At 43.5% G+C, this 22,272-nt stretch overlaps 1 protein-coding gene across 2 annotated transcripts in view; it reads left to right on the top strand.

The window, feature by feature from the left end:
- ITPK1 (inositol-tetrakisphosphate 1-kinase) overlaps positions 1-22,272 on the top strand; it is a 156,165-nt gene that overhangs the window by 58,298 nt on the left and 75,595 nt on the right. For both annotated transcript variants that reach the window (XM_075103751.1, XM_075103753.1), the window contains one exon: positions 21,642-21,767. In XM_075103751.1, coding sequence (XP_074959852.1) covers positions 21,642-21,767 — 126 coding nt within the window. The remainder of the gene's footprint in view (positions 1-21,641; positions 21,768-22,272) is intronic.

Here is a 22,272-nt window from a genome sequence, read left to right as displayed (position 1 = left end):
GTTGGTTTTAATCATAGAAACAATTTCTGCTGCATATAATCTCAATAAATTTAATGGTACTTCACATGTTTCGGCTACTTTTCCACTTTGCTTATGTCTACAGGCAATAACATTTAAAATTGAAATTGCTGCTGTTAGCAGGAAAGCGAAAGGTGAGCCTGCCCACAGCATAGAACTCATTGCCAGTGCTGTCTGGAGATGAATTCTCTAGTGCTTGTGCTTTCTGGGGTCATCCTTGGTTGCAGGGTGCATAGGGGGAGGAAGGCAAAGAACGATGACACATTTCAGTGAGAAAGGATGACGAGCCTTGAAGTCTTATTGTCAGTTACTCATTGTGGTAATAAATATGACAGGGCTTCCTTTTCATGACCTACCTCTGTCTCTTATATTGTCTTTATCACATATAGGTGCCCACAGTGTTGAAATACCTCACTGAGGATGTGTGATGGAAGTGCATGTCCTGTAATCTTTGCTGCCTAGCTACTGGTGAGCCAAGGCTGCCTCTGAAAGCTCTTATCAGACAGTAAATAAAATCAGTTACGTTTGCAGAGGGCGTTTCCTGACTGCGCTGGTAGCCTGTTTGGTGTCAAAGTGCACATGCTGTAGAGACTATGAACTTGCCAAATATTAAAAACAGTAACTTCTTTTAAGTTTCTGTGTCAAGGGAGAGGCTCTTGTCCTTTCATGAAGTGAACTGGACTGCTAAAAGTCTTAATTGTTGGTAGTTGATACAAGGAAGTGCCTGGAACCCCAGTGTACATTACAGCACATAGCACTTACCAAAATACCTTTACATTGGTATGTCCCATTGTAAATAGCTATAGGTCACAGCTAATAAACCAGTGGTTACTCGGCCATGTATAGCTACAGGATAGTTAATGAGTTGAACTCTTAACCACCGCAGGTCTTTTTGTATTATTAGTGTATTCAGATGTACTGCTGTTTACTGTATTGTGAATGCCACTGGTGAGCTGAGCTGTGTAAGGGCTTGTTAAACTTCAGAGCAGATTTATTTGGAAAGCTCTAGTTAAAGCTTGAGTGGCACTTGTCTGTACTAAGCAACATATTAATATACCAGAACACTAACTCTGCAAGCCTGCCTCGGTTAAGGACATGGCAAGTGCCTGCAATCTCTACAGAGTGGATTAAGTCAGTCATTTTCCGATGCAAAAGGTAATTTTTCTTCGTCTTAGTTTCACATCTTGCAGAGTGACGTGGTCCAGAGATGACAGCAGGCAGTGCAGAGATCGGAGCTGGGCAGCCTACGGTCGCAGAACTGGTTCTGCCTTGCAAAAAGAGACAGGCCTGGTTCCCCTGCACAGTGGCAAAGCTGCTGTGGCAAAGAGAGGACCCAGTTACAACAAGACCTGCGTAAAGCTTTTCTGGTTGGTTGAATTGGAGGGGGGCTCTGGATGTGGAAATACCTATGCTCTGTTTCCCTGAAGTGCAGCATTCTTTCCTATGTTTTGCTATTGTTTGGTGTAAAGTTCTTCAAAAAGCTACAACCAGTCAGGCTTTCACCAGTTCCTGTGGGAGATTGCTCCATGGTCTAACACGTTTGTCTGCCAGGAAGTCTGCCTGCTAATCAGCCCATACATTTCCGTTCTTTTCATCCCATCAGTCCTAGTTAACCCATTTTGTATGCTGCTCATCTTAAGCATTATCTCTTTTCTAGGGCAAAGCACCTTTCAGATGCTGATACTCTTTTACCATACCGCCTGTTCACCTTGGGTGAAAGTAGGGTTGCTCCACAGTTACCTACCTTCAGTGTTGTTCACGAGCTGTAAATCCAGACTTTATCTTATGGTAACTTGTTTGCTAGGTTGTAACGAAAGAGTTTCAAACTAACCACTTAGGAAATTTAGGTACCTGAATAAATTTAGCTGTGACCTGGGAAACTGAGTCCTTATGTTGCCTTGGATCTCTCAGCTATGTTTAGCTTTCTTGGTGGAAATCAAGCCCTTTTGCCTGTTTTTTGTTGCTGGTCACCATGTTCCTTCCAGCGTTGCAGTGCTCTTTTTCCTGGCAGCCTTGAAAGGTGCAGAAAAGAAATTGTTTCCATTCTGTGTCATTAGCTGGGTTATTGTATATTGACTTAATGGTGTTTTAGAAAGAGCTATAATTTACTTTATGTAAAGTTTGATGTCATACCGTAGAAGCTTGTTCTCCTCTTTCTCCCTTCCCTCCCATTTGTACTTGAAGTCTCTCCCAGTTTAGCTCCCATACCCACCCTGCAGTAGAGAAGCTTCCTGTATTGCTAGTGTTGTCCTTTTTGCATGTTTGATTATATTACCACAGGGGTATATTTCTGAGGCATCTGCCCTTCTGCTTTCACTTAGTATATTATTATTGAAGCAGCCACGTGGTGAGTGAACTAGAGTAGGAAACACAGCGATGTTTGTTATGTTACAGAGCATGTAGTGCTGTGAAGGATTTTATATTTTGATTCCAGTCTTATACCTTTCCCCAAAAGGTTGATTTTGCTGTGGAGCAGATCTATAGGTTGCAACATTAATTTTAAAGCAGGTATTACTAATAAATAAATACTAACCAACCACTTGCTGGCTTTCAGCTTCTTTCCCGTGCTGTGTTATGAAATGCTTGAGATGTTTTCTGCCACTCAGAAGTTCCCATTGCGGTGTGTATAATCATCTGCAAACTCTGGGGAGTGTTTTGAAGGCTCCCCGTTCACTCCTAGGAAAATACTCTACTTTCACAAAATACCGTTTGGGCATCTCCCTTATTTTGGGATCTGCCCTCCAGGGCTTCCTCACAAGGTTTCAGGCTGATTCAGATGAAGCCTTTTGCATGTCGGTCCATTTTCACTCTCAAGGGAATTTGGAAAACTATGTTGGCAGGTTTTTGCATCTTTGATTTTCACACTTCTCCTAAAGAATACTTAGTCCTTTCTGAAAATATTCTCTATTCATCTAACTTGTTATCTTTTATTCTTATGTATTGCATTGCTCCTGGGAGTAATCCTCCAACTGTAGCATGGTGCTATTTTATCCCCCCCAAGTGGCACCCCCAGCTGCTGCTTGCTTCTGGCAAAGATGACAAATGGTTACTGTGTTCTGGAGCCATGCCAGGTCTTCTGTGTCTCTGCTTGGTCAGTATTGTTGTGTTTTATTTAGGATCTAGCAGTGTTTGAATAACACTTGTTTATTTTGAGCCTTTCCTTCTCCATCTCCCCTCTCCCCCCTGTTGAGTTTTTCTTTAGAGACCTGGACTTATTAAAGAGAGACAGCCCAGCCTGATGGGCTCTTTCATAACCTGAGAATTATATGCTTTGGGCTATTTTTCTTTCCTTATGTTTGGGGTTTTTATAATAATTGTGAGGAGAATGTCTAGGCTTTCACACAAATTTCTGAGATTATTTTTGTCTTTAGTTAAACTATCTGGTTCAGAAGAGAAATTTTACCAATTTTGAGCAAATTGTTGCACTCAGATTTCGCTTAGGAGAATGTGAATAAGCAGTTCAGCCAGACTTTTATGTATGCCTTTCAATATTTGTTTCAGAGCAGACACGCCTTCATCAAAACCAAATGACTTCTCTGTTTTTCTGTCCACCCGTAAACCGTGCCTGCGACACTCACTTCCTTTGACAACACAAACAAGGCTTCAGCCGTGGTCCGTCTCTTGCTGCTCTGAATGGCAGCTGACTTTACAAGACTGTTCCCCTCGCTGCTGAAGGCTGGTTATCCCCGACATACACTTGTGTAACCCCCTTCCTTGATGAGCCCATGGTACCAGAGCAGTGACGCGAACCATGTGGGCAAGGGGTTTGTTTGCACAGTTGGCTGTCACTCAAGGCAAGCACCGGCCTGGCTTCTCTAGCTAGGCCTTGTGTAGCAGTCAAAGTCATAAGTAATGACATGGCCTAGCTAAGGGTGTGATTAGCAGATAGCCCACTCATTTTCTTAGGAAATTGGGAATGTCTCTTGGCCACCTTCTTAGCCATAAACTAGGGGGATTTTGTGCCAGTGTTGGGAAGGGCATATTAATTCAGTCAGTGTATTTTAAATATTTCATGGGGGATGTGAAAAGCTTCGAACAGCTGAAATAACTGGAGTAAAAAAATGGAACAGGGAAAAAAAAATTGAATGTCAAAATTCAAGATCCATCAATATTGAAATGCATTTCCTTCTTCTAAATTGCACGACTGAAAATGTCACATTGCCATAAATATCCTAAATGTAGTTATAAGTTTGCAGTCTCTGTGTCTTTCCATGTTAGAAGTATGTCTGCTTATGGTTGTGTAGAGATGGGAAGGGGACTTTCAAAAAGAGCTTCGCTGTTTACCCAAACAACAGAAATACCTGGCGTATACCAGCCAGATGTTTTGAAACACATTTTTCACTTCTAGTTTTAACCTATAACATGACTTTAAATCTGTGTTTAGCAGCAACTTGAGTTCAAATTTGGAAGATACTCTGTAGACCATTGTGGTGGGTTGACTTCAGCCGGCAGCTCAGCTTGCTTAGATAGGCTCAGCTGTCCTGGCTCTCCCAGCCTCTTGCCTGCCACAGCCTCAGAGGCAGAGAAGGCCTGGGCACTGTGCAAGCGCTGCTCAGCAGTAACTATAATATGGGTGTGTTATCAACACTGCTTTTGTCACCAGTTTAAAACACAGCACCAGACAGATTGCTGTGAAGAAAATTAACTCTATCCCCACCAAACCCAGTACAACCAGTCACTGTCCTAAACAGTTTGCTTTTTCAGAGATTGGTTCCCCCTGTCTTGCTGAAGGAGGAGTATTTGGTAGCTGCACTTAACGATGTGGAGCTTTGTCACAGCTCCAAGACCTTCAGCATCCTTGGAGAGCTGGTCAGAGCATGGGGACTGCAGGATGGGATTCTCTCCCTTGAGAGCTTCCCCTGCAAAAAGTTGCATTTCAGAGCCATCTAGTCCCATGGCTTGTTTGTCGTAGGAGGAAACAATAGAGTTGTCAATAAGTGAAACAGGACATTGTGTAGACCATTTGGTATTAAAGTTAGCAAATAACCGGCATTGAGAGATGTTTTTGCACTTCTAATCAACCGCAGGAGGGTGAGTTAGCTTACACTATTGCCGTGCAGCTGGGAAGCTGTAGCAGATTGCTCCTGGCTAGTTGCAAAAGTGGAGGAAACAAGTTGTGCTAAACACACCACTGTAAGAACCTACAGGATCCTTGAGTTTGGCTGATGGTCCAGAGAACTGAAAATCTCAGAGTTGAGACATAATCAAAGAGCCTGGGCGTCACCTCTGTTCTGGTAAGGCTCACAGCTCCTGTAGCTTCATAAGCATCTCTGTGATGTCCTGATCCAGTATTCAAACACCAAGTAAAATGGGCCAATGATACAAATGTATGGTGGAGGAAATAACTTGGAAGGGCTTAAATGACGACCTGGATGGAGAACTTCCAGATGTGCGAGCACAGAACTGTGAATGCAGGCACTGGAGCTTAAAGGAAGCCAGTCTGCTAAAACGAATAAAGGTAATGCTGATAGTAATGGGACACAGAAGACAAGCCTTCTTGAGGCGAGTATGATGCCTTGGAGCTTAGTTTACTGTGTTTTAGTTAACTGATCAAGTTGTAATGTTGTATAATCCTGGTATTTTTCCTCTGAAATGCTGCTGTGTATAATAAAAACTCCTTGAAGGTCAGTGCCGAAGGGCACTCCCACTACCTGCAACCACAGCCAAACTGGCCCTACAGTGGGTCCTGGTGTAGGTCAGTAGGAAGCCGGTGTGGAGGATGCCTCCATTGTTTTTCGGTTTGTGTGTTTTTCTGAGGCCTTGGCTTAGAGTTCAGCACTTCAGGACATGCATGTAGATCCTGCAGCGCTTCCTGTTTGCTAGCAGTTATGTTTTCACGGTGGTGCAGGTCTCGTACGTGTTAGATGCTGCGTATGGCTGCAGTTGCATACAAGGCGCTGGGAAGGTTTACCTCTGGTTTTGCATGTAGGTCTCTGCATTTCCCCACACCATGTCCCCCACACCCTCCCTCTCACTTCCATGTGAATAGGAAGAAGTAGGGAGAAATAACAGTAAATTGCCATTTATTAGCACAGCTAAGGAAAAAAAACCCCCTTTATTAATGCAACATATGGCCAAAGTTTCCTGACACAAGCAGCTTTCTGATTCATAGTTCTCCAACATCCCCTGTTCCAGCTCAGACAAGTCAATTATTTCCTCCCACCAGCAGATGTAGACAGGAACAATTGGAGCCGTGATAACATTATCTTTAATAGGGGCCAGCTGGGTCACACACCTCGGTCTTTCCTGTCTGTAAACAGCAGAGAGGGATGGCCCTGTGGGCTGCTGGCAGCGAGTCGTGGCCATGCAGACTGACTGTTTGGCAGTTATCCTCAGCTGCCAGGGAGGGATGGAGGTAAATAAAGGGGGCTTTTAGACACAAAGCAGTGGAGAGGGAAGTCATGGTCAGAAAATTCGATGAAACACCCTTTTTAATCTCTCTGGTAAGGTGAGAATCAGGAATTGGACAGCTCTGGATCTACTGCCTTCTGGTGGGAGTCCCTGGCTGAATGCGGCTGTGCTCACATTGAAACACAACTTAGAGGAAGCAGCCTTTGGAAACTGCCTTACCAGCTCCTGCTGGGAAGCAGTTTTTACACTGCTGTGATGCACAGAGTAGGCTTCGTCTGCAGGAACTCTTTTTCTTAGTTGTCTGAGATTAAGTCAGCTTTTCTGTGCTGGTAGATTGAGCAGGTACAGTAAGATGGGGGATGCAAAGGGGGCAAATTCTGCTCTTTTTTTTTAGTATAGTCCATTAAAATCCTCACAAAATAGACAGTTTCCCTGAAGCTTTATGAAGCTGACTCTTATGTGACTGTTGCCATAAATTAAAATGGGAAGTTTGTTCACACCTTTTACTTTCAATAAGGAAAGAATTTTTCATCTGGAAGTTGAGATTTGTCCTGAAAGTTTCAAGTGTGCTTGCGCCCAGAAGGTATCAAGATATTTTGTTTAGACTAACAGTGAAGACCAAACACTCAAGTCAGGAAGCACGTGGAAGGGGTTTTGTCATCAGTCTCTTTTTTTCGATTGTATGTGAAAATTTCTGGGTGTAAAAGCTGTGCTGGCAATGATATGTGGTTTCATTTTTTTCTGCTCAGACAACTCTGAGGTGACTGCTTATGGTGAGGTGCTTGGCTCCTGAGTGTGGCACAGGTGGTGGAAAGAGTTCATGTCATCACCCAAAGGGCTAGTGCTGGAGAGTCCTTCTAATTGTGAAGTGATGTCAGTTGCCTGCATTGTAATGGTTTCAAGCCCCCTTTCCTCCCCAGAATGTAGGCTTTTAAATGCTACAGTGGCAGGAATGGACTATGGGGTAAATGCCTAGAAGCTCAAGATTAAGTTGTCAGTTTCAGCAGATGGCTTAGAGTGGCAATGCGTGGAGGTTTCTTCTGTGCCATATCCTAAGTGAAAGTTAACTAGTTCAGAAGGGAAGCAGAGGAGGAAAACACATATGTATATCCTCTCTGACAAGGGCTTTTGGAGAGGTCAGAATGTATGTATGTAAAAAAAGATATATAGAATGTATTTGTGCATGTTACACTTCTTATGAACAACTTTTTTACTCACCAAGGCCCTACTTCAGCTGAGATGCCTCTCTGCTCAGCTGGTCTTTGTAAATGTTATTCTGCCCTCAATAGTTCAGCGTGTCCTCACTCACCAGCTGTGTAGCCATGTTAATTTAGCTGCAATGTCACACCAATGTTTCTCTGTATCTATGTGTGGTCAAGCTGGTAGGCGGAGTTAAGTAGCCCTTTGGAGAAAAGCAGGAGAATTTTGGGGGTTTGGCTGTTTAGAAGTTACTTCATGTCCCTCCAGCAAAGCAGGAATTGGAAAAAGGGATGTGAAGTCTAGTAATGGCAAAGCTTTGTAAATGTTTATGGCAAGCTTGTCTGAAGTGGAAGTAGTAGGATGGAAGAAAATGCAAGGGCACTGGTTGGGTTTTTGAAGTGAGCAGTGGAAGTTGGCTTTGTGGGTGGATGGGAGGTAGGAGGGAATCATAGAATGCTTTGGGTTGGAAGGGACTGTTAGAGGTCATCTAGTCCAGCCCCCCTGCCATGGGCAGGGACATCAACTAGATCAGGTTGCTCAGAGCCCCGTCCAACCTGACTTTGAATGTTTCTAGGGATGGGGCATCTATCATCTCCTTGGGCAACCTCTTCCAATGTTTCACTACCCTCATAGTAAAAAATTTTTTCCTTATATCCAGTCTAAATCTACCTTCTTTTAGTTTAAAACCATTGCCTCTTGTCCTGTCACAACAAGCCTTGCTAAAGAGGTTGCCCCCCTCCTTCCTGTACTCCCACTTGAAGTACTGAAAGGCCTCAGTAAGGTCTCCCCACAGCCTTCTCTTCTCCAGGCTGAACAACCCCAACTCTCTCAGCCTTTCTTTGTAGGAGAGGTGCTCTAGCCCTTGGATCATTTTTGTGTCCCTCTTCTGGACCCGCTCCAACAGTTCCATGTCCTTCTTGTGCTGAGGGCTCCAGAGCTGGATGCAGCACTCCAGGTGGGGTCTCACCAGAGCAGAATAGAGGGGCAGAATCACCTCCCTTGACCTGCTGGCCATGCTTCTTTTGATGAAGCCCAGGATACATTTGGCTTTCTGGGCTGCGGGCACACACTGTTCACTCATGTCCAGCTTTTCATCCACCAGCACCCCCAAGCTTTTCATCCATCAGCACCCCCAAGCCCTTCTCTGCAGGGCTGCTCTCAATCCCTTCATCCCCCAGCCTGTATTGATATGGGGAGATTGCCCCGACCCAGGTAATAAGCTCAAGAATTTGAAGATGAGCAGAGGAGGGCTTCCCTCTGATCCAAAAGGAGGGAGATGTGGTGAGGGATACAAGGAATCTGCAAGGTCTGGATTGCAAGAGGGGGAGAGCTTGAGACAATTGACGCTGTTTTCTAAACAGCGGACCTGGTGGCTTGGTGACGATATTCTTCACAGAGACTGACAGTAAGGGGGAGCTCAGAGAGCTAACAGGGTCAGGAGCAAGAGCAGAGGCTGAGGGAAGAGCCAGAGGTAGAAAACCAGAAACTAGGATGAGCTTGAGGTTCAATTACAGTGAAAAGCAGAACTAAGGGAAGAAAGAGCAAAGTCTCAAAAGAGAGGCTGCTGGGGATGATTGGTAGAGCTGGGGCCTGGGGGCAGATGGGAGCTGGGCTCAGCTTTCTGTCAGTTGGCAGGATGGGTCTTGCCTGGGCAGAAGCAGTGCAGAAGAGATGCCAAGGTGAAACTGAGAAGGAGTTTGGAGCTACCTCCGTGCAAAAGAGTGAAGAAGGAAAGAAAGTGAGGGTAGATGAAGCATCATCTGTGCTGACAGACAAGAAACAGCAGAGGGAGGTAGGAAGTTGTTAGGGTGTCTTGACAGACTGCTGAGTGGTGGTCAAAACAAGTGCCTTGATATCAGAGCTCGGGGAGAGAGTGCATGCAAACATGCTTTGGAAACTAGGTTATCACACGAGACCTTCTAGGAGTTTATCTGGTCTTCTCTGTCATGAGGTTATAAGCTACACAGACAGGCTTTTCACACTCTAGCTGTGTTCTTATATTTTAACTATTTTCTCCTCTTTCCATCTTTGCCTGTTAAAATGAGTATGAATACTAAGGCTGGGATTTGGTGTCTGTGGAAAGCATACCAACAATATATAGACTCTATTTTCAGAGGATGTTTTACCTGTTCCTATGACAGGAACGCTTGAGATTGCTGTACACAGAGTTGAGTGAGGAATAAGAGCTACAATTTTAGCTGTTCTTTTTGTTGCTCATTTAATTACTGCTGCATTCACCATCTTCCCTGAATAGGAAGTCAGTTTCCTGTTCGCTTGAGCCTTTCAAACAGTGAAAGGGAAAACAAAATGAATAGTGTAGGGTGGGTAATGTCATTTTAAAGCACTAAGTCAGATGGTAGGCTTGGGAGATAGCACCCAAAACTATTATTAACTAATTACAATGAAGTTCTGGCCTTATACCATGTTGCTGATATTCCTTTAAGTCAGTGCACCCACGTAGTGAGACAAGGTACCTGCAGGATCCTTGTAGAGGTTTCCAGCAAGGCCCGGGTGCCTTGCCAAGGAAGGAGCTACAGCTTCCCTTTCCATCTGGTGAGGAAGGTATGTCAGTCAAGGTGGGTGAGGACTGAGCCCAGAATTCGGGGTTGTGCCAGACTTGATTTACAACTCGGTGACAAAGTTCTTCTTTGCCTGCTTCTTCCTGGGTGATGTTTCTGATGGTCTTTTTTTTAATCTTGCCTGTGTGCTGCTCACTTAGTGCTTGATGGTGGAAGTGAAATGTGAGTTGGAATAATTTGAAACCTGAAATTCTTCTATTTGATCTCCCTTGCTGCACCTCCTAGTTCTTTTGTTCCTAAAAGAATATTTAGGGAACTCCTGGTCCATACACGTTCCTGGGTAGCAGATTTCTCTTCATACTGTGCAACCCGGGATGCACATTTATAGCATAAAGTAAAGCAGTACTCAAGTGCAGCAGCAGTATTTATGATTATGGTAAGCTTTTGCTTGCCAGAAAGTGGTTAACACTCGAAGAATCTGCATTAGCCCAAGTGCTCCTATTCATAGTTTTTAAGGATCCATGACCATGTGATTTCCTATGCTATATTTTGGTTAATTGGATTTTGTTTTCTAGAGGTTTTTTGTTGTTCTGTTTTTTTTTTTTTTGTGGTTGTTTGGGTTTTTTGTGGCGTGTTTTTTTTTTTTTTTTTTTTTTTTAAATATCCAGTTATGGGAGAGAGGCAGCTTCCCCTAACCTCAGCACGTTAAATCTGAAGAGTCATCTGACATCTGTGCCACTCCACTAGGCTCCCTCTGATCAGGCATATTTCAGGTGTAATTCCTCATATCCTAGAATAGGAATGTAAAGCAGGCTAGATTAATTTAAAGCATCATGATACTTACTTCTCTCTGACTGCAAGAAGCCTGAAATTACAGGGTAGTTATCGCCTCCTTAAAATGAGATGAAGTGAATCTCATTCTGTGAGTTCTGGCTTTGACTGCTGGTACCCATTGATATGTCTGTACCCATCTTTGTTTACCAACTTGCCTTGCTCCCACAGTCAGCATCTTTATTCTTGCTGAAAACTGAGGCCAAACATCTGTGTAAAGTTTGGGGCCATACCTATGTTATCTTTAATATTAAACCTTCACTTGCTGCACAGAGATCCCAATTTTTCTTGGTTTTTATGTATTCCCAAAACACATGCCACTATTTGGCATGCCTGTAAGAAATGCCAAGCATCCTTTATGATCAAATCCTTGAACTTTTCACAGCTCAGAAGTCTTTGCTAATTACTTCCTTGAATTTATCGATTTGTCATCCTGATATAATTTTTTAAAAAAATGCTTGACCCGTACACCATTTTATCCTGTAATTTAAACTAAGCCAGCTTGATGTAGTATTCTTTGCATTACTAAATTTTGTTAGCTTTCCTGCTTCACCATAGCTTCAGTCCTAGTGTTTGTTCTCCTGAGTTTAAGCTAATGATACCATTCCTCTTGTTTTCATTCTCATTGATACCTGACTATGTCCAAATAATACTGTGAGATCGTCACACCTCCTCAGCACAGCAAAAGCAAGACTTCTTATCACTCTCTTTTGAAAGGAATTTTATCTAAAATGTTCTGCCTGTGACAGTGGCTCTTTGTATGTGTTGGGCAAGTGCTGTTTTGGAAGACAGTTCACCTGGGTGGGAAAAGATGTCTGATGCATGGTTGAGCCGTGCAGTGCTTGTGACGACCTTGTCAGGCATGGTAGAAAGTAAAAAGGAGTGATACCTTGCAGTTGTGATCACTTTCTCTCTGCCAGGGCGTTTGTTGAAGCAGTGCGTCAGACCTGACGTGCTCCTTTTCCACTTGTTAGAGCTATGCCTGCGTCCCTGCCACCTTCTCCTGGCCTCACTTTCTGCTCCTTTCTCCAATACCTTCTAGCAGTGCAGCACCTGAGAGGGGGGTCCATGATGGTTGTGGTCTCCACCCACGTTCTTCTTTCTCAGTTTGAGAATTCACGGGCTAACTGTTTTACCTTTGTGGCTGTGTTCATTTGAGACCATTTCAAACGCCTTTAAATTCCTCCTTGGAAGGAACAGTTTCATCATTTTGTCTCACTGGGACCAGTGGTTTCAAGCTGAAATAATGCTTTGTAATCGAAAGGCAACTTCTTCCTCCCATAAGTAATACTTGGTGGAACAGGATGAAAGGGAATGACACAAACTCTTCTAGCTCTTCATGGTCTCCCGTCTGATTTCTGTTCATGCAGAATAGGGATATGATATAGATCAACCCAAGCATGGCCTTTTCTTTTTTTAAAAGCCGCTTTACTCATTTTTATTTCCCCCTTAGGCTAAGTCTAGTAAAGCTTTTGTTTCTTCCCTGTCATATTCCAGTGTACTTCTCCCTCCTCTGTCCTTCACAGTTGCACAAACATTACTAGCTACCCAGTGTCCATGAGCAATACTATGAGAATGTTTCGATGAAGGAGGATCTTTTGTTGAGAAATATGTTTCAGTTTTGTTTTGTTTTCAGAAAGGATCCTAATTAGTTTAGGCAGGGGGCAAATAAAGAGCATAGAACTTTCTACCCTGACAGCTATTGCTCTCTCCACATGTATTTAAACTCCCTAGTACACAATAAAAACCACATAAATTCAGCAAAGTGATGAGCAGACTGGATTAAATGTCCTTTGGATGCTGCCTGTATTTGTTTACAACTCGATGTCATCCAGAGCCTCTTGAAGAGAAATGCACCTAGAAATCCAGCTCTCCTGCAGCTAGTAGCTAACAGAAACGAAGAGGGTGCCAGCGGCCTGGCTGTGCCTCTCTGCTACGCCCTCTGGAAGCTTTGTTGAGGGGAGAACTACTGCAGAGGCATTGGCGATCTCTTGGGAAGCGCAGCTCTGCGCACAGGAGAACTGACTGCTGTTGATGTGTGACAGGTGATGCTGAAGAATTATCCTTAAGCTGAGCCTGAGCTGTGTGGGGCAAGTCCACAGCTGAGCTTCCTCGGCCCTTAGGATAAAGGGTAGTAGCCAGGCTTTCTGGGGGATTTTTCTTACGTATCAGCTTTTCTACTTGTCTAATCCCACAGCCAAAGGGAGGGAGGTTGTGCAGTGCATGTGTACATGACTCCAAGAGCAAATTTCAGAATAACGCACTTCCTTCACCTTAACTTTCTCTGTATCCAGTAGTTACTTAAAAAAAAAAAAAGGTATTTGCAGTACTGTCAGATCTTGATGTTTTGAATGTTTATATGATGATATAATTAAGCACTGAAAGCTTTGGAGAAGTGAAGTACACCCCTCTCACCCTCCTCCCTTTGCTTACCTGGGCTGTACTGGCTTATAGCACTGCAGTATGTCTTGTGTTCTGGATTAGTTGGAGTGTTCTCCATGGATGGCTTCTCTATTCTACTCCCCTTTTAGTGTCTGCTCTCCTACAGGATTGATTGATCTGTCAGTTCAATAACTGGGCCAGAGCTGACCCAGTTCATTCAAAGAAACATTACAAATCTTCCTTGTAAAGTCTTTCTAGTCTTTCTGGATCTGATCTTCCTATTCCAAAGCTTTAAGTTCAGGAAGTGAGCCAGAAATTTTGTGAACTACTTGTAATTTTCCCATACCTTCCACTACTGGGATTACCCATGTAGCCTTTTAATCTGGTGTACGTGAACACTGTCTTTGAGAGTTCCAGAAAGTAAAGCAAGGCAGTCTCAGCAGCAGGTTATACCGACTGTGAATTCTTTTTAGGATCTCGTTTTTCTATAACTTGCTTTCCTTCTTTGGAGTGCTAATCCTCCTGTGTCACACGTTTTCTGTTAAATTTTTCTCCTCTGCTAATCTCTGGATTTGTTCTGCTACCCTTCCTAATCCATGGGAGTGTTGATGACCTCAGGAGACACCTTTGGCAGGAGGCTTTTTTGGATTTGAGTAATGTTGATTATTCCTTCTGCAGTGCTGAAAATCAGCAATCACCTTTCAGACTATCCCTGAACAAGACTGAACTCCTTAACCACTTGCATACCAAAACCCGCTCGCTGCAGTCCAGCCCTAATGGGACATGAGCTCTTGGGTTAATATCATGCTCAGAAACAGCCGTTCCCACATCTTTGCAAGTTCTGGAAAGAACTTTCTGCAACTGCCAAAGTACTGTACAGGAGAGAAAGAGATAAGCCAAGTTACAGTTTAATTTCTAAAAAAATTTTTTTGTGCATTGGGCTTTAAGTCAAAAACAATATAATAACAAAGTTCCAGTCTTGGGTAAAAAAAAAGTCTCTACTGCAAAGAAAATCACTGCTGTGAAGAGCTTTAGCCATAGCCCAAACATGGGATTTCTTGTTTTGCTTTTAAAGAAGTGCAGGGAACTTGGTGCTAACAGGAGGGTGATGCTTGATGGAGGTTTTTATGCCAGGGTCGGGGGGCAGTGGGAGGTGTTTGAGTAACTGAGATGCAGTAACTTGTCCCAGCATTGTTCTGCATGCTGAGGAGTTGCGAGTCACTGTCTGTCACTGTTACTGCACAGGCGACAGCTGTGCTGGCTTGCTGCTCACTTCTGTAGGAGCGTGTAGAGAGGCTGTGGGGGGGCAATGCTTGCCAAGGTCCTGGGGGATTCCGTGACTGCAGGGCAAGCCTTGAACATGCAAAGGCCAGTCAGTTTATCTTGTAGTTGTGTAAGTAATCCATAAATGGTGTCCGTGTATGTTAGTACATGTAGCGTAAAAAAAAGAAAAAGCTATGAGATTCCTTTTATCTCATTTTATCTAGAACACAGCTAGAAGTGAGAACTTCCCAGATGTTTCAGAGATCATACCTAGCTTCCAGGGGAGCAGCAGTGTGTAACTCCTGAAAACATGTCAAGTGCTCGCACATTCTCTCTGGCAACTAGTGCCAAGCAGAATGCAGAGTAATCTGCTGTGGCGCCAGCACAAGAAAACGCAGGGAAACCATCTGTTAAACCCAGAATCTTCTACTCTGGTGTTTAAAGTTTCAGTATCTGAGAAAATGGGAACCCAGCAGGGCTTCACAGCTTATGCTGTGCTGCTCGTCACCTTTAGGCATATCTTGCCACCTGACATTCTGAGCGACATGTCCCAGCATGGGACATGCTTCCCTTCTCCGTTGCTGGTTCTCTTAAGCTAAGTTGGGCAGAGCAACAAAAGATGGCCCGTAGAGTTAGCATCCTGCAGCGGTAGAAAGGTAAGCTGTTTGGTCTTTCAGTTCCTTGATTCCAAGAAGACTAGCAAAAAGGTAGGGTATTTCCAAGCTACATTTCCTTCCCCTCCGATGTGGCGACTGTTACCGATGCTGTGCTGCTTTCTCCTCCGGTCAGTGTGAGGGGAGAGCCGAGGAGGGAAGTCTCGCTGCAGCGGATTTCCTTTCTGAGATTGCCGCTGCTGCAACAGGACGTGCAAGTTCATTCGGCACCAGAGAAAGACGGCTGGGGAAGGAGGGTGTGGAGGGAGAAAAGAGGGCCTCTTGGTGAACTCTTTGCTGTTTCTTTACAGCCCTTGATGGTCAGGTCCATGGTTGCCCTTTGCAGTGGGACAGAACTGGTTTTTCCATCGCACAGAGGGGTTTATGTTCTCCCTCAGTATTCTTTGGCCGTGATAGCAGCAGCAGCAAGTGCTGAATACTTGCACTAGCTGTGCATGATGACAGCCCAGATCACTTTCTTGCTTGGCCAGAGAGATGTGGAGGAGCTCTCTTAAATGTGTAAATGTTTGTTTAGTTTGAATACGTGAATATTTTTGGAGCTATGGAGAGCCTGTGTATCAGTGAAAATACCTGGGTTTTGTCTACCAGGTAACATGATGTCTTTCCTCATGAGGAAATGTATACCAAGGTATACTTTGTCACCTTCCATGGGCTTTGGCAGGGAGTCATTTGTGTCAGTTTTGTACTTGCATAGACCTGACAGCGGGGCTTGTGAGAGTGTAGTCTGGTGGAGCGATAGGACTGGACTGCTCCTGTAGGATTTAATTTAGGAAAGCAGGACATGTTGGTCTTGTTTGGTCCTGTGGATTTTGCTTGGTTTGTCAGAAAAGCAGTTAGGCTTCTGCACCATTTTTTTCTATTGGTGTTCTTCTGCATGAGTAGCTCTCACATGTGTGGATGGACATGCACCACTGTTTTCCTGATTTCAGGGTATTTCCCCCGCTCCTTTAAAATACAAGCACCTTCTCTCCTGTAATTAGACTATCCTGTGTATTTTTGCTTACTTTTTACGATAAGGTGAAGCAGTGAACTTGGCATTATTGGTTTTTTTTGCTGCTTCCCTTCCCTCTTCAGAGTGTGTAAGATATGTTTAGAGGCTTTCATCTCTAAGCTTTTTGGGAAGAGAACAGCATCCACCAATACATCAGCTGTCAGGGTTCAGCTTGAAGTCTTGGCTTTCCAACCCAGAGATCATGGCTTTTTTTCATTATGACTTGCTCAGCATTGATGCACAGCAAAGGTAAACACTGGGGCTGGGGGAGGAAGGGGAGAATTTAAAAAGTTTTGTTTTGCAAGCCTTTTGATATAAATGCATGTGATGAAGATACAGGGTAGAAAAGAGCCCCAGGAGAGGAGGATGATGACTAAAAACCTGAAGGTATATGTGCAGTGGAGTTTAAGAAGCTCAATTAAGATGGAAATAAACCCCACATGTTTTGGGGTCAGTGCAGCCTTAACTGAGTATCTGAGTAACAGGCTACAATAGATTTGTGTAGAAAATTCCATGTACAGCCTCAGAAGTCAGGGAGCAGAAAGGTCAGGTCAGACTGGTACTGTATGTCTGGTTCACAGAGAGGAAAACGCTTAAATTACCACAAAGGGACTTTTGAACTGTGACTTGTGAAAATATGTAGCAGAGCATTGACAGGTCTCTACTGGAAAACTGGACAGATTCTCTCCCTTTTGTGGCATTTTATTAAGCTTTCTAGCACTCGAGATAATGTCTGATTTGGTCGTATCTGCCTAGTGAGAAGGCTCAGAATGATCATTTTCTCTTTATCTTCATTCACCTTCTTTGGGTGAAAGTTTCATGAGCTTTTTCTACCTGCAGCATGACAGGCTGCTGTTGGAGGGACACGTACTCCTATTCTGTTGCTGCTAAGCAATGCATCAGATAAAAACTGAAACAAAGCAAGAACTTAGTGTAGCATCCTTGTGAGTAGGGTTTTGTTAGCCAACTGGAGACTGGGAGCAAAACGCTAAAACAGTAGATTTATGAGTTTTGGTTTTTTTATTAAAATGAAAATATTTTAAGAGAAATGTGAGGATGAATAGAAATGGAGAGAGAAGTTGTAAATTCATTAGGGATATAGCAGCAGACAGATCTGTCTTCAATTTAGGGAACAGAACAACAGGTTGGTATTAAGGCTTCATTTCGTGTGAATGATGATCCAAAAACTATTTCTGAAGAACTTTTAAAAAAACACAAATCCTGTTCAGCCAGATTCTGAAATACAGTTGATTATAGCATGGACTGGAAACACTGAATAAAACAAAAAATAGAAAACTATTTTTAATCATTTAGATAAGTGATATTTCTTTTTGCTAAATCCAACAATTGCACTTGTGTTTGGGTTGGTTTTTTTTGTGCCCCCCCCCCCCCCCCCCCCCCCCCGAGTGAACAAATCCAGATTTTTTTTCACTTGGACATAGCTTTATTTTTAAACACGGTTCCAAAAATGCATGCGTGTGGGATTGTAGTTGGGACCCATGGAGAGCCATGGCACTCTGCCAGGCACTCGCCCTGTCCCTGCAATATAGACGGATCGCCAGTGTTCTGGAGAAAAACAACCCCAAAACTTTAAACAAATTATGTTTAATGGAAATAAACTTTTTTTGCCCTCCTGGGATAATACGCTGGCTGGCTGTTTCTGGAGGACAGAGGAAAGGGAAAGGGGAGAGGAGGGCAGAGATGGAGCTCTGTATGCCCATAACTTGTTCCCCAGTGGATGCTCTGGGAATGCTATGGGGCAGACTGTGACATTTCTAAGCTTGGAGCATTTTTTAACTCCCAGCCAGTCTTTCTATTAGAAGGTGAGCAGGCTAGCTACAGCCAGCTATGATAAGAACGTTTATCTAGAGGTTGTTTTCTTCCATATATGGGTTTCGAGGACCTGGAAGGGCATATGCCTTGTATTTGGCATTTTCTGTGTACCATTTTGACAGTCTTCCATGTCATTCACCAGACTTCAGCCGGGTTTTGATGATAAGTGTTAATGCCACAAAGCCAATACCTGGTTTGGTTTTATTTTGTTTTCAAATATAGAAAAGGGCAAGCAGAGTAGGCTATAGCCTACTTCACAGAAGAAAAGGCACCCTAGCCATATCTCTCTGTTTCTTCAAGCTGGTGCTGATAAATCTTTCCTCTCCCTTCTGTTGCTATGGTGTTAGTTCTGTGCAAAAACAAACCTTTGGGTGATCATGTCAAATGCAAAGATCGTTTGGAGAGAGAGATGCTGAAAGAGAAGGGAAGTAGGAGGGCTCCAATTCCAGCTGATTACAAACAATGAATCAGTGTTTGTCTCAGCAGAGGGCCATCAGAAATTTTGCACTCTACTTTCACTGACTTCTGCTCGGGTCTGATACTCCACTTAAAAAGGCTTCTTTTTCCCCCTCAAACCTTTTTTTTTTTTTTCTTTTACTTTTTTTTTCTCCTTGGTATATAAAAGGAAGGTGGATCTCTTCCAAATTCCGCACAGCCCAGGAATATTTGCTCTCCGCAGCGTGGTCCAGAACATAGAGAACTTATTCTTGCAAACATTTTGATCCTCCCCACAAAATACTGGATCAAATTTTGAAGGTTTATGTGGTTGAAATGTACCTGCTGTCCTTTTTGGGCCAACTGAAGTGGTCATTGAACTTCCCACCAGAGGAGCTGCCTTAGTGTGCTATCATTTCTAGCATTGCTTTCCTGGTGAAGGGGAAGCAGAGCGCTATTACAGGAGACCCTTTTTTAAAACTTTCAGATGTGCAAAGTAGGTGCATTTGGTTTCATTCTCAAAATATGCCAGTTGCTTTTAGCTGGCACAGCTGTTACGAAGAAGTTACCTTGCCGAGATGTCTTATGCTTCTGGAAAATCCTGTGCTGAAAATGCGTGGATATGCCTTGAAGGCTTATTTCTATTCTTGGGTCAAGGCTGAAGGGAAGGACTGTTTTCTTGTTTCTGAATGTTTCAGTGCAGATTGAGCTGTAAGTGCAGAAATAATGTAGAGGGGCAACCAATCTCAAATACTTATTTGCTTCTCACTGTTTTTCAAACTGGAAGTCCTGAAATGGATTAATTCACATTTTTGTACCTTGGCAACTGGGAACTTTCTGACCTAGTTAAATGGACCCTTTGTTTTTCTGTTTCCTTCCAGATGTGATAAGCAGATGAAAAAAACCTCAGGAAAAGTAGTGTGGTCATCTGAGATTTCTTTTAAGGATATTAACTGATTTTTCTGGAACTTGGTTGCAGAAATAGATTATCTCCTTCAATGTCCTTAGCCAAGCTGCAGTTCACTTCATATTGCCTTAATTTTGCAGACGCTTAACTCTCACCCTTAGCCTTTGTGCTGCACTACTTGTGGGAGTAAAAATATAAGTGCCAGGACAGCCAGACCTTCTGTGGACTGCCTCACCCAGCCACAGCTTACCAATCGCCGAGCATCCCCATCAAGTCTGTCTTGTTTGTCTTTAACATTGCATTATCTTTGCATGTAGAGTCTGCTGCCCACCTGAGAACAGTGCCTCTATTAGTCTCCTCAGAAGATAGATTCACATTATATTTTTCCAGTTGTATTAGAATCTAAGTACTTCAAAGACAGTACTAGAGCCTCAACCTGTAGCTGTTAGTGGGAGCATATAGGATTGGGCGAGGAAAGGTGATCTCTGTTGGGAAGATTTGGCAGTCTTTTGGTTTGCGTTTGTGCCATAGGTAACTTCAGTTATTCTGTTCAAGTAAGCCTTGCCCAGATAAGAGTGCCTACACAAACAAAGCAATACGGCTACATGGATCAGTTAGATTACCAACTAGCAAATTGTTATAAGGCTGCTAGATCTCTGCTGGTTTAGTTTCATTGGTGCTTGAGCTCCTGCCATCCTGTCTTATCATTACCTTCTTTAAGGCACTCCTTAATGCAAAGCAGGGCCATTTTTGTAGGGTGGGAAATTTTATTAGGACAAAATTCAAGATAATGAGACAGTGAAGACTGGGCCTCTATTGAAATAGAGCATTGACAGCCTTTTCTGCCCAGCTCTCTGCTCCCTCCTGTGCCACCCACCCCCTTCTCTCCCAGAGTTAAAGAAAAGGGGTAGCAGCAACACAAAGGAGCATGCATGTATCTGTAAAATCAGATGCTAACTTTAGTGAGCAGACATCTGTCTGTCATTTCAAAGATGTTGCCAGTTTGAAGTTTACAAGGCTAAATCACCACTGATGCAGTAGATCTCACAGTTGGTTGAAGAGCAGTGCTTGATGATGTGGCAGCTTTTGTGCTGTGGGCGGCTTGGTGTGTTGGCTAGAACATGAGTCAGTTCTGGTATTTATGCTGTACAATGTTCAAATCTGAAAAGTAGCTTCACAGGATCACTAAGTTGGTAGGGATCTTAGGGGTCCATAGTATGTCATCTTGATCAAATCAGATGCACCATTAAATTCAGACTAAGTTGCTTAGGGCTTTGTCCAGCCAGGTCTCAAAAACCTTGCAGGATGGAGATCCTACAGCCTCTGTGGGGCTCCATGCTGCAACCAGACTGTCCTTGTGGTGGAATTCTTTACCTGATGTGGTTGGAATCTCCACAGTTTTGATTTATGTCTGGTAACTCAGAACTGGCCAATGCTATTGTGAGGGCTCAGTTAGTACCCTTATATGCATCCCATCAGGTCCAGTAGCCTTCTTTGCATATTAAGATTTCCTCAAGAGATCCCTAACCCAATCCTTTTCCAGTACAGGTGGTTCCTCTTGCTCCTTGAACCCTGTCTTGGTACTGGGGACTAAGTCCCTTGACACATGGCCACCACTTCTGTGTCTTCCCATGCTGTGTGGAGCAGAGTTTGTGCAACCCCACCCAAATCTTTGTCCCCTATCCAGCTAACTGCCAGAATTTGCTAATGGAAGTGCTCTGGGAGCTGTACTCCGTCTTACCAACTGCATAGCTGTCCCTGCAGCAGATGAATTTACTAAGATCCTGAGTCACTTGCTTTTGTGTTATCTGTATTACTGTCCTGAGTGCTGCAATTCCAAAGGGTGAAGGGCACAGAAGTATTCCTTGTATTAGTGATGATACTCTTCGTTGGCTCATTCCTTTTGCATGTATGTGTAAGTACCGGCAAAGAGAGCTGAAGAGGGAAATGTTGGGTCAAGGTGAAGCACAGGAAGGTGTTTGGACGAAGGGTGCTTGCCAATGACTTCACTGCTTTTTCATGGAATTAGATCTACACTGCTGAGAAATAAATGTCTGAGTAAAGTTTTCTGACATTCAGTGAAATATAAGTTCTCAGGGATTTCAGTAACATGCCAAAATGAGGGCAGCATATAAAGTAAATGCCTTCTGTGTGGCAGCAACACCTTGGACGGTGACAGGGACAAGAATCTCAGATCCTCCATGTATTAATAAAAGGTTTCTCTCTGGTTTCTTCAGCTTGACCTCACCAAACCCATTGAAGATCAGGGCCCTTTGGATGTGATCATACATAAACTGACAGATGTCATCCTTGAAGCAGACCAGAATGACAGCCAGTCACTGGAACTGGTTCACAGGTTCCAGGTAGGTGGTTCTTTCATAGTCTTTCCACATTTTAAGCAGGAGTATTATCTTGGTGCAGCAAATTCAATGTTACCTGTGCAGTTACTAGGGTTTGATGAAAAGAGCTCCCTGTCACACTGCTGCCCTCCTACTGATAGCCCAGCAAAAATAGTTTTGTCAGTCTAAAATGGACTTGCACCTTCGAGCAGGTTTATGTTGTATTGGTGAAGTTTGTAAGAACTGGTTTCCCACCAAATGTTGTCCTGATGTCATTCCAAGCAGATGAGTGCTGTTCGCAAAGAGGTGTTTCCAGAGTCCTTTACGTGCATCTCTCCACAACATAAGCCACCGAATTAATTTGGCCCAGTTCTGTCATGTCTTCCTAGTTCCTGGAATGCTAATTTCTGTAACATAAAGGTTACCATGAGTGATTCTGTCCTCTAGTGCTGAGAATCCTGTTCTATGAATTATTTTAAGTTTACACTGAAGGTCAGAAATGTGCAGGGCATAGAGGTACAGAGAACTG

The sequence above is a fragment of the Phalacrocorax aristotelis genome, chromosome 9 (genome assembly GCF_949628215.1).
Source record: "Phalacrocorax aristotelis chromosome 9, bGulAri2.1, whole genome shotgun sequence".
NCBI lineage: Eukaryota > Metazoa > Chordata > Aves > Suliformes > Phalacrocoracidae > Phalacrocorax > Phalacrocorax aristotelis.
The sequence above is the reverse complement of the archived record's forward strand: the minus strand, read 5'-3'. Positions and strand labels throughout refer to the sequence as shown.